Source organism: Centruroides vittatus, unplaced genomic scaffold (genome assembly GCF_030686945.1).
Source record: "Centruroides vittatus isolate TY-2023 unplaced genomic scaffold, ASM3068694v2 contig_941, whole genome shotgun sequence".
Taxonomy (NCBI): domain Eukaryota; kingdom Metazoa; phylum Arthropoda; class Arachnida; order Scorpiones; family Buthidae; genus Centruroides; species Centruroides vittatus.
In genome coordinates this window covers 2,178,243-2,190,615 of record NW_027122625.1, presented here as the reverse complement: position 1 = coordinate 2,190,615, position 12,373 = coordinate 2,178,243, and the positions used below count along the sequence as shown (strand labels likewise).

Below are 12,373 nucleotides of genomic sequence, written 5' to 3'. Positions count from 1 at the left end.
TAAATCGGTTTGAAACATTTATATTAATTTATAGTTTATAAAAATATAAACTAAAATTATATTCCTTATTTTAAAAAGTTTACTTGTAATTTACTATTTTTTATTATTATTTTTTTTAATCTTTGTAATACATAATGGTTAATTTTAATTAAGCAAACTATTTTATTTTTAATTATATAATTAAAAAAATAAAATAGTTTTATTAATTATGCAATATTTTCTCGTAAATAATTAAATATGGGAGTTACGCCGTTGCTACGACAAAAGTCTAACTCCCGTGTAAGCATTAGTTCTAAATTATGCCACTATGGCGAACAGCGCCAATCGCGGCAAGTGGATTTGTGTCGGTTTCGGGTCGTAGCTACAAGCCTTATCGTTTGTTTATCGTACTGTCAACGTTGTTGAACTCGTTATACGTTGAATAAAATGGAATGTAGTGAGTGTGGTTTAAAATATAGCCATAGACTCAATTTAAACATTTTCTCAACGCCAATCGTTAACGAAACTCCAACTCAAATTCAGTTGCCGCAATTGGCGCTGTTTGTCGTAGCGGCATAATTTCGAACTAATGCTTATTCGGGAGTTACTCTTGTGTTGCTATGGCGACGACGCTGTTGTGTATACGTTAGGCTTAGAAATTGCGTTGACGTGTGTGAAAAGTCTATGGATAAGCCTCAATTTATCGTTCACATTCAAAAGTCGTTAGATTTTACACTTTTTGATACAAAATGGATTCCTTGTAGCGCTAAATTTGTTGTTTTAGGAAGTCATTGCCGTGGAACTGGCGCTTTAGAAGTGTACGAATTATCCGGAACTGAATTAAATTTAGTGACTAAGGTAATGATCTGGTGCAAATGTAGTTCTGAATCTGGTGGTTGGGACCTTATCAGAGCTATAGACAGTGTCCCTAGGAATAAAAAAAGTCGAACCGTCTGAGGGTCCAAAATTTGGGTAGGGGGGCAAATTTAGAGGAGTCTAAACTTTGGTGGAGGGTCCAGCACCTCATTCAGAACTGGTCTTACAATGATCTTTGTTAGAAGTAAAGGTTAGTTCACACTGAGTGCAATTTGCTGGCGAAAGCAAAAAACAGAATGATTGACCCATCAAATGAGTCGTGTTTGACAGGTTATTCGCTCTGTTTTTCTCTTTCACCAATGAATCGCTCTCAGTGCAAGCTAAGCTTTACCTTTAGGTACTTTGTTTACACAGTGTATACACTGAAGGTAACTTCTGCTTAACCTTTAAATATATACAAATACAGATACTGAAAAGTGTTTAAAAGTTAAAGTATTTACAGTAAACCTGATGTAATTTTAATATGTATCCCCCATTTTTTTGTAATTTTGATCATAGAATTTACAATATATTTATTTTGGGTAGTGATTTTAGGTAATTTGTTTATATATTTGTATGTATGTAAATTACATAAACATAACTTCTACCGAAATTATACCAAATATATAGGCAAAAACAAAATTTAAATAAAATATACTAGAAGCATTCTAGCAATTTTGGATTTCATCTATCTAACTCCGTTCTGGAGATTAAGGAAAGATGGATGGACGACAGTAGGAATTTATAGGTCTACAATTTTTTCAAATTGCAGCCCAATGAGATGGTTGGAGCACTGACTGAGTTGTAAACTACCCATAGGAGTAAAAATATTTTAAATTATAGCAGTTGGAATTTTCTATAAGGTGCTGTCTATTTATCACACGTACAGTTTAAGGAAGGGTCATGAAAAGTACATCATTGTACACAATAGGGGAAGGAAGAGCTCAAGGTAGTCTATGTAGACTTTTTTAGCAATATTAATGGTATATAAACTTGTACTTATAAGCCTTCTTACTAGATGTGAATAAACTATCAGTTAGAATATATTTTCAGAACTTTTTTTAAGTCAGTTTTTCAATGTCAGAGGGCCAAGAATTATTGTACTGTACATTAAAGGGATGGGGTTTGCCAAAAGTACATCATTGTATAAAATGGAGGAAAGGAGTCAAAAGTTGTTCAAAAACTGTAGCCTACATGTTATTAATAGACTGCTCTTGATTTAAGATTGCCAATAAACATATTAAGATTTAACATGTGTAGTATTAGTACAGAAATTTATAATGAGATGATAAATATTTATATATTAATTGCTCATGAAATTTCGAAAAATTAAATAAGAGTGAGAATAATTTCACTCTTGCCTGTTATCATTGTCTGTTTGTATACATATTTATCTCATTTTGATTGCTTTTGTAACTAACAAAATTTGTTTGAAAGGTAAAGAATTTTTCAAATTCAGATTGAAAATGATGTTTCTGAACATAGAAATTACTGATTTAAATTAATATTATACATATTAATTTAAATCTATAGATATAAGATCTATAGATGTAAACATAGAAAAATGAAAAAATCAATAAAAATAATGCCAACTGATAACTGCTAATTTAAATACTTTTCAAAAATTTATCAGATCATTAAGAAATGATTTATTTATGTCAAATGTTTTGCTATTTTTTGAAGAACAAATTTTTCAGAATTGGGGAAATGCCTAAACAAGACAAATAAAAATGGAAAATGTTTTAATTAATGAACAATCATAAAGAAAAAAACAATACAGTTTGTATTAACTATAATACAAGTTGTAAATTTTTTATATTAAAAAATACAGTTTATAGCAGGCCTGGCCAACCCAAATTGTTTCGTGGGCCACTTTGATCACGCTTAACATTACGGTGGGCCACAATTTAGGCAAACATGTTTATAAAAAGGTAAAACAAATACAAAACGAATAAGATTTTATTGTTATACCAAGAGTTTGTACTTGCACTTGCACATTATAACAATGACACATGCAAATTTTCATTTATTTACTTGTTTTGGTATATACATAACGGGAAACAAAAGTTTTAATAGATATATAATATTGTTTAGTGGGCCACACAATTTAACGTGACGGGTCGCAGGTTGGCCAGGCCTGGTTTATAACAATATGATACACACAAAATCATTCATTACTATGTTATCTCACCATGTTTTAGCACATGTCCAGGTCAAAGTGTGCTCTGCTTGAGGAGATACATTTCTCTCTGATTGAGAACTCACACTGTGCAAAAACTCACAAACCAAGGCAACATTTTCATCATGATTGAGAAATGTGCCTGCCTCCCTGAGCCAAGCATACTCCCATGACTTAGACATAATGCTAAAAAAGCAGTGAGATACATGCTGAGGTATGTATTAAGCAAAATTCCATCTTGTCTATATTCCTTATTGCTTGAATGAATGATTTTTAAATTACATTTATTGTTAAATTGATACATTTGAAAAAGTTTTCAATGCTTTTTAACTTAGTAAATGTTACAACCAATAGAATGTAACTAAGCATAGTCAGTTTTATAAGATTTTTCAGGATATTGTCTATAATCATTTTCCTTTTAAGAGAATTAAATGGACATCGTGGTAGAAATCTATCTTGATAAAAATAAGATTTCTCTTTTAATTGTAGCATGACTTTGCTTCTGCATCACCATTTAGGTGCTATATCAGAATTTGTTTTTATTTTTTCGGTTGGATCAGATCTAGTCTAATCTAAAATGTTCTACTAGCTATCTAATGTGTACACACTAATAACTTTCTCAGAGTTTTAACAAATGTACAGATAATTTGAGAATTCCAAACAATCTGATCAAGTTGCAATTATACATTTATATTTTATGAAAATCTTTAATATATTCTAAATCAAGATATATAAAGCATTTTTCATAAGCATGTTGCAAATGGTTTGAAATTTACAGAATTGACATCTCCATCTTTTATACCTTTCTACACCATATGATTTAAATTATCATATCTAATATTATATTGCCTTCTTGGAAGGAAAGTATAATGCTAATATTGTTTTCTTCCCCATCTGTCTGTATTTACTATTCATTTTTAATCTTCACCAGCTAATAAAGATAAAAAATTGTATCTGTAAGATCAAATAATAAAACTACATTTCCAGATTTTGTAAATTTGATTTATCTTGATGGTAATTTTGCCTGAAGGTGGTACACTTTGTTTCTAAGTTGATCTTTATTTTTCACTCTGTGAGCATCAAGAGAGCCATATTTTTTCCAGGTTCGTTCATGGGTTTGGCCAGACCCACACTGAAACAGCTGGATGTTGAGGGATATGGACTGACATATATCCCCAAAAAATTTCTGGGGTTTTTAACTGCTCAGATTCAATCCAAAGTCCTCCAGAGCAGTAAGCTGATGCTTTGGCCATCTGGTTGGCTATTGATCTTTAGTATCCTCTATTTGAAATTTTAGCCATTCTATTTTATTTGTTGAAATAAACATTAAAAAGTATTTTTGTGTATTCCAAAACAGTTATAATATTTCAATAAGTAAAAAAATATCTAGAAAGTGGTAGGCCTTTATTTTAAAATTTGTTTTAAAATGATGTTGCATTTACATCATTTTAGGAAATAATTTTATGAAACATGAATTCATGTTAAAGTCTTAGATTGGGATTGAAATTTAGAAAAGAAAATTCCGCATTTTTTTTTTTTTTTTTGCTTGTTTTTACTTTCTACCTTGTAAGCATCAAGACTTTTTTTATGCCCATGGCCCTTGACATAGAAAAAGGCCCTTGTGAGTTTGCCCAGATCAACAGTGGGAGTAGCTTAGTGGTGAGGGACAGGACCAAACATAACCATTACAGACCACCCTATGAAAAATTCCAGAGAAGTTGCTTGTCCATATTCGATCTCTGGTTCTCCAGAATGCCTTGGCCATTAGGTCATCTTGGCTTATCACATATATATACTTTTACACTCCTTGAATATAATAAACTACCATACAGATTATAAAAACATAGTTACTTAGGACTAATGAACTGGCTTATTATTATACTCTTAGTAGAGTATAATAAGCCTGTTTGTTAGTCCTAAGTAACTATGTTTTTATAATTACTATTAAGTAATTACAAAAGCTTTTAATACAGGCAAGAAACTTTTTAATATATACCATACAGATCTTTACAAAGCATTTGATTTATAATTCCAGTCTTGATTATAAAGGTGAAGGCCAGAATTCTACTTTTCATTAATTCATTCTCAAAAAATGTTTTTACAAAAATAATAATGTTTGCCTCTCTTGCTCTCCATTATAGACAAACAGTGTCAACTTCAGCTACTGTCTTTTCACAGTTTCTTAGAAACATTGGTTTGTTTTTAATGCCAGTCTTGTGAATAAGAACTACGTAATGTCAAAAATTGTGTATCGAGAAATATTATAATACACATTGTTTGATATGTATTTATTTTTGGAATTTTCAAAATAAAAACTTTTCACATTCAATTATAAAATTATTAAGAAATTATGCTTTAAAGTTTAATTTATATTTTGTTTAAATTTAAAAATTGTGATTTTGTTTATCACAAATATTTTTAAATGATTTCAGACAGAAAAATCAAAACCATTTAAATGTGCAACATTTGGTGCCTCTAGTCTTCATCAAAGACATATAGCCACTGGAGATTTTGAAGGAAGGCTTCATATATGGTATTTAAATTATTTTTGAGTCTTTTTTATATATTTTTATTATTTTTATAGTATATATACTTTCAATATAAATAGATTATGCATTCATTGAAATTAGGAATTTAGAAAATTTAGAAGTTCCTATATATTCTGTAAAAGCGCACAATCAAATTATTAATGCCATTGATGGTGTTGGAGGACTTCATTTTGGCGTCGGTGCTCCAGAAATTGTAACTGGAAGCAGAGATGGTAATTTGAATAATAAAGTTTTAAATAATTGAAATATTTTCAAATAAATAGAAATATATACTTCAAAATTTACATAACAGGATCAGTTAAAGTTTGGGATCCCAGACAAAAAGATATGCCAGTTGCTACCATGGAACCAAAGGAAGGAGAAAACAGAAGAGATTGTTGGTCTGTTGCTTTTGGTGAGTTGTGCAAGTTTTAATAACTTAAAAAGAGAAGATATAGTTCTGGATGGAATAAGCTTTTAACTAGTTTGAACAGCTGTAATTGGGTTGAAATTGAAAAAATTGTAGACATATAAATTCCCACTGTCATCCATTGGTCTGTTTTTCTTTAATCTTGAGAATGGAATTAGATAGATGAAAGACAAGGTGATAAGGAAATCTTAAGGGCAGGAGGCCCCGGTTAACTATATACAAACTTTCAATGCAAACCAAAAGTCACATTATTTCAATTCTAAACTTCCCTCCCTGAAAGCAGTTAATAGAAGACCAGCATGACTCTATTGTTAAAGGATAAGTATGATGTACTGGAGAAAGACACTACAGTACTAATTTGAGGTGGAGAGCATATATTTTAAATTAAATAAATTAAAAATATGATAAAAAATTGCAGCCCAGCATTGTGACGATGTCATAATAGAAAATAGCTTGTTTATCCATTAGCTTATCCTTTTATTTTAAATATTCGTCAAGCATATTAGCATTTGAGTATACTTTTAAGTTTTAATGCAATCAATTTATTTTCTTTCAAACATTTTTAATGTTAAATGTGAACAAAATAGAGCCATATTATCAAAGGAAAAGTCTATATAATAATAATAATATATCAGATTGTATATGCTATTAATTTTGCAAAAATTAAAATGTTCAGTCTCTTCTTGACTTACAATGGGGTTACATTCCAAAAAATGCATCGCAAGTTGAAAATAAAAATAAATAAATAAAAAAAAATAGACTGTATGAAAGGTTATATACAGTACATAACATTGCATATTGTGCAGAATGTGAGTTTGGGGTATCTTTGATTGCAATAGCCCGAACTCACAAATCGATTGAATAACTTTCCATGCTTAAATATTATCTTGTTTCTCATTGAAAGTAATAGCCTTCCTCTTCTTCTCACCAGTATGATGGATTGCAGACATAATGGATATACTGTAAAACACAAGAAGATATAAGATGGTATATATAAAAAATGCCCAAGAAAGATGATTCATGCAACAGTAGAGCAATTTGAATTCAAATTTTAATGGTTTTCCTGCAATTTCGCTCCACTTGCATCACCCATTGTATGTAGTACAAAATATTATGAGCTGAGGAGTAAATGTAATTTTATAGGTTTACAGTCAAATTTTCTATTATAGAAAAAGTTTTAAAATTGTATATAACAAATGTGCAATGTAGTAAAAATCACTTAAGACAATTTTCTCCTTCAATTTTCCATTAAAAATGTCTTGTAATAATAAATATATCAATTTATAACCACTATAATAATAATAATATATTACAAATATTAGTATAATTTTACATTTATATATTTTTTCTGTAGGTAATGTCTATAATATGGAGGAAAGGTGTGTTTGTGCAGGCTATGATAATGGTGACATTAAGTTATTTGATTTAAGGACAATGACTTTACGTTGGGAAACAAATATAAAAAATGGGGTAAGAAAAAATTTATCACTTACTTTCAAATTCAACAAATTACAATATTGTTTGGTTTTTCAGGTTTGCAGTATTGAGTTTGATAGAAAAGATATTGAAATGAATAAATTAGTAGCAACTACATTAGAATCAAAATTTTATTTATATGATATGAGAACTCAACATCCTAAAAAAGGATTCACATCTCTGATGGAGAAAGTAAATAATATTTTTTAATTTGTAGTTTAGTCACCATCTAAAATAAGCTGAAAACAACACACTAAAAACCTTTTTTATATCCCAGTATGAATAGCTGAAGTTGAAAACAATTTTTTCTTTCAGGCTCATAAATCAACCATCTGGTTGGTTAAACATTTGCCACAGAACAGAGATATATTCATGACAACTGGAGGAAATGGATCACTTTGTTTATGGAAATAGTAAGTTTTCACTCATTTACTGAAATGAAATAAAAGAAAACTTATGCTTATTTTCAATGTACTTCTTTTTTTACAGTAATTATCCATCAAAGCGAGTGAGGCAAGATGCAAATGATACACCGATAGGTGTAGTTGGTGAATTATCATTATTACAGAATATTTCAATGGCTGATCAACCAATTGCTGGATTTGATTGGAATATAGATAAAGAAGGATTGTGTGTTTGTACATCTTTTGATCAGACAGTTCGTGTGTTAATAGTAACAAAACTTCGAAGAGTCTAATACATTCATAACAGATTTCTTTATTTATATTACTTTCAGGTACAAATTAAAATTTGTTATTTATCATTTTAAATAACATAAAAATATATATCATAATATAAACTGTACAATAAAAAGTTTTATAAATTTTATATTTATTAATCCTCACTAACAACCTATTTTTAACAAAGTATATCATGATTGTGTAGCTTTCTCTTTTTTCGAATTAATCCAATATTTACATATATTAAAAATATATTGTTGGTTGGTTTGTTCGGCAATTGTCATTATCCTGTGTATATCAGTTGCCCTGCTATGTTTCACTGCCAATAAATATGCTGATTTTAATTTTCCACAATTAATATATGCATTAATCTGAAAAAGAAAAATGAAATTTTCAATTTTTACAAAACCTTAATGAAACAAAGAAAATAACATAAAACAAATACCTTTTTAATATCACTGGAAATTAATTTTATTAATGTATCAACAGATATTGCATCATTCTGAAAACATAAATGTGAGGTATTAGATCAGTCTCACAAAATGTAAATTTAAATAAAATTTATTGTACCTCAATTGATAAATCTGTTAAAGTTTTGACACAAGTAGATATGAAATCATCACTTTCAGCTATGTTTATAATACCACTTTTATTAACATATTCTATTAGTTGCAAAATTTTTGTCAGATTCTTTAGATTTATTAAAGTAATTGCAGCCAGGATTAAAACTTTTACCAAATTTAAATTGAATTCCTGAAACATTAAAGATTGAAAAGGGCATTTTTGTTAATTAATTGTAGAGTAATATAATTGTTACCTGGACAATTATTAAAGACTTATCAACTCCAACTCTTATATCCATATTGTTAATGATCAGCTGTAAAGAAATGTTATTAATGTTTTAAAAAAATTAAATTAATTTAATTTAATTAAAAACTGCTTATATACCATTGCTGCAACTTTAATTTTTTCATTAATGTCACCTAATACACTTGGAACAGAACTAGATAATTTATCATCAGCAGAAACTATTGTTGGCAGAAACAATTCACTTTGAGATTCCCAATCCTTGAAATATTTTGTTAAGTCAATCTGTAGCTGAATTGTTCTAATATATCTAAACAAAAAAAATATTAAGATTTTAGCTAAACAATAATACAAGTTTTTTGATTTCTTACATCTGTTTACATAGAAAACATTCTGACTTTTAGAATTTAATTTATTGTTAAAATGTGCAGATATTAAAGTAATCTAATATAACATTTTGTAAGAGAGAGAGAGATCATTTACTCAGAAACAGATTGCAGGCCTTAAAGCAGTTATGACAATGAAAATAAGTAGAAAAGCAAGTCAAAATTTAAAAAAAAGCGTATATTCTTAAAAGTATTGTGGGAGACTCACTTTTACAAAATAAATGAAAGCATATACCAAAAATGTGCATGTATATATTCATGTCATCACATTTCATACTTTATAATATTTGATTTTATATCCAAGCTAAATTAAAATGTTGATTTAAGATACCTGCAAATTCAAAAAAGACATTCTGTAAGTTGTGTGTTACCTTTTCTTTATTACTGTAACTAACCATTTTTACTTATTTCAGATTAAAACAAATATTTGATTAGTTGGAAAATTATTGGAATTGACATATCCTGATTAAATTTCCAGTCCTAAATCACTTTTTTTGGCTTCTTACCAAGGAAATTTGTTGTTAAATATGATTTTGTTTAACTCTTCCTGAAGTTCCTCTGCTTCTCTTCTTCAGTTTGAACTTTTTTCACATCTTCAAGTATACCCTGAGTAAGATGAATTTCTAGAATATTGTTTTGTTTAATTGCCTTTTGTAATCTATTACTTACTTCTTGAAACATTTTAGCCATTGTTTTTCTTTGAATTGTTTTCTTTTTTTTCTGCTTCAACTCAGCATCAATTTGTAATCAATTTTTTCTCCTGTTTGAGTATCTCTTTTGTTCTTCTTTCAATTTATTTTGCAACTAGCATGTGCATTGTGGGCTAAGTCAAGTATTTTTTTACAAGTAATTTTTTTTGTAATTGGCACCAAAAAGGCTTTATTGTTGTAAATACAAAGTCCATCTTTTACCATCAACAATGAATTCATCACTCGTTCTGACATTGCTGTTCTGTCTTCTGTCAGAACCCATCTAGAAATGGAGACATTGGCATTGCCATGGAAAAGAGCCAACAATGCTTTGACTATGTTAGACACAGTTAGGTCTTTTGGCATCCCGGCAGAATTCTGCAACCTAAAAAAGAGTTTCCAGTAACGGTCAATTCTATTAGCTTCTTTTTGATCAGCTGATTCAAACACCAGCTGAAGTAGTTTCCACTTGTGAAGTAAGATGTCCATTGAAACATCAAATGGTAAGCATTTTGGAACTCTGATTATGTCTGTACAGTACAACTTCTCTGTAAAATTCTTTCACATGGTTGCAAACACCTTAATGATTTTAGGACCATTGAACTCACTGGAGACTTTTCAAGAAGATACTTACATGCATGCGGTTTCTGAAAGGTAAAGAATCCAACTCTTTTTCAATTTGATTTGCTTGTTAATTTCTCTCAATGGTAGAAGATTCTTTGCAGCAAACAGTTTTTTCATCTGGCAGTTTACCCTTCACTATACTTTTCATGCATTAAGGGATCCCGACCCTGAAACTGGCTAGTAGATTTTGTGAACAGTTCAGCACTAGATATTCTGAAATAGAGTTCAACTTTAATAGTAGAACATTTCAAAGATTTTGAAATTATCTTGTATGAAACACTATTCATTAAGTTGGACTTACTGTAGTATTTATGAAACCGTGCCAGTGCTTATTCTGCAACTTGAACACAAACTATATGGTGTATTTTCTCGGACACATGGCAAATTTCATCACTAAGTTTTCCTCAGTTGAGGAAACTGAGGAAATCTTAGTGATGAAATTTGCCATGTGTCCGAGAAAATACACCATATAGTTTGTGTTCAAGTTGCATAAGTTGGACTTCTTTTCAGGAATGTGATTCCATTCCATTGTTCAATCAACCTTTTTGCTGCAGGACCAAAAGTAAGCCATGTTGTTGATGAATTTTCTATAAATTTTTGTTTGGTTTAATTTACAAAGCAAAAATAGATGGGATGAATATCCCTGTATTCATCCCATCTAGAGAGCAAGAAATCAAGAAAATTGTATACTGCTGTAATGAGACCACTGCCATCTCCTACCAATTCTTTTAGACCCATAAGAAATGAATTGGTGGACTGTATGAATGCTGCAGGTCCCTATGCTGATTAGGCCTGTTTGCAAACTGTCAATACTTCTCTCATGAGACCTGGTACTTTTTATTTACATTTGATCCTTCACAATCTATTGAAAGTAAGAATTTATCAGGAGGAAAATATGCAGTTTCAATGGCTAACATGATTTTTTGTTTAATTGTTTTAGCATCTGCATGGCCAATAAATGAAGTCTGGGGGATGCCTGCAGACAATTTTATGTCTTTCCTCTGATCAGTATTGAACCAGAATTTGGAATTCTTTTCTGTCTTCTACATTGCACATCTCATCATAATGATACTGTAGTATGATTGTTGAGCATCATCTACCATTTGATCAAAGAAATAAGGGACCAGAGCTTCAGTAATCATGTACAGTACCTCATTTTTTGATGTGACAATGAAAATTCCATTGTAAAATTGTTTGAGCACATGGCATTGTCTCCTTTATATCATAACAAGATGAAAATGAATAATTCCTGGTTATTGTTTTCATAGTCCATATAAGTTCTGCAGTGTACTCAGCATCTTTTACAGTACAAAGATGTATCATTGATGGTTAACTGGTATCTGATTTTCCATCACACATATAAGGAATACTTTTAGTACTAAGACTTTGAGACACTTGTTAGTCTTAACTGCTTGGGACCAAAAACAGCATTGCTTTCTGTTTGTGGTATCCTGAATGTTGCAGGATTGCGTGGAAACCTCTGCTAGATACATTGGTAGTAGAGACACACAATATGCAGAAAAGATTAGAGACCTTATTGCCCCATTTGAGTCAACTCTACAAAACCATTCATCTCTAAGCATGCACTTTGTCTTGCTCATGTTTTTTAAGCTTGTTTCAGAAAGAAAAACAAAAGTGACTGTTAGAAAACATAAAACAACAGTGCATGCCAAATGTAAGCACCAACTTGAAACCAAACTTACATATTGCAGTTGATTGCCAGACTATAATTCATGTAGT

At 30.0% G+C, this 12,373-nt stretch overlaps 2 protein-coding genes across 3 annotated transcripts in view; one reads left to right on the top strand and one right to left on the bottom strand.

The window, feature by feature from the left end:
- The first annotated feature begins 325 nt into the window (after window positions 1-325).
- On the top strand, window positions 326-8,481 carry Wdr92 (WD repeat domain 92). Its single transcript, XM_067282146.1, has 8 exons — window positions 326-837; window positions 5,446-5,546; window positions 5,644-5,774; window positions 5,855-5,956; window positions 7,326-7,441; window positions 7,505-7,639; window positions 7,763-7,860; window positions 7,937-8,481. Exons 1-8 carry the CDS (start codon window positions 664-666, stop codon window positions 8,142-8,144), a joined length of 1,065 nt encoding a protein of 354 aa, XP_067138247.1. The 5' UTR covers window positions 326-663; the 3' UTR covers window positions 8,145-8,481.
- The window catches only part of Sptz (Spastizin), a 44,684-nt gene continuing 40,455 nt past the window's right edge, over window positions 8,145-12,373 (bottom strand). For both annotated transcript variants that reach the window (XM_067282130.1, XM_067282131.1), the window contains 5 exons: window positions 9,076-9,244; window positions 8,945-9,004; window positions 8,698-8,880; window positions 8,573-8,629; window positions 8,145-8,498 (listed from right to left, as the gene is read on the bottom strand). In XM_067282130.1, coding sequence (XP_067138231.1) covers window positions 8,319-8,498; window positions 8,573-8,629; window positions 8,698-8,880; window positions 8,945-9,004; window positions 9,076-9,244 — 649 coding nt within the window. In that variant the 3' untranslated portion in view covers window positions 8,145-8,318. The remainder of the gene's footprint in view (window positions 8,499-8,572; window positions 8,630-8,697; window positions 8,881-8,944; window positions 9,005-9,075; window positions 9,245-12,373) is intronic.

What these genes read in the sequence shown, in the direction of transcription:
- Wdr92 (XM_067282146.1), top strand. Translation starts at nt 664, where the DNA reads ATGGATAAGCCTCAATTTATCGTTCACATTCAAAAGTCGTTAGATTTT. An exon ending in TGTAACTGGAAGCAGAGATG is followed by an intron (nt 5,775 to 5,854) that starts GTAATTTGAATA and finishes TTTACATAACAG; the next exon opens with GATCAGTTAAAGTTTGGGAT. An exon ending in TCACATCTCTGATGGAGAAA is followed by an intron (nt 7,640 to 7,762) that starts GTAAATAATATT and finishes TTTTTCTTTCAG; the next exon opens with GCTCATAAATCAACCATCTG.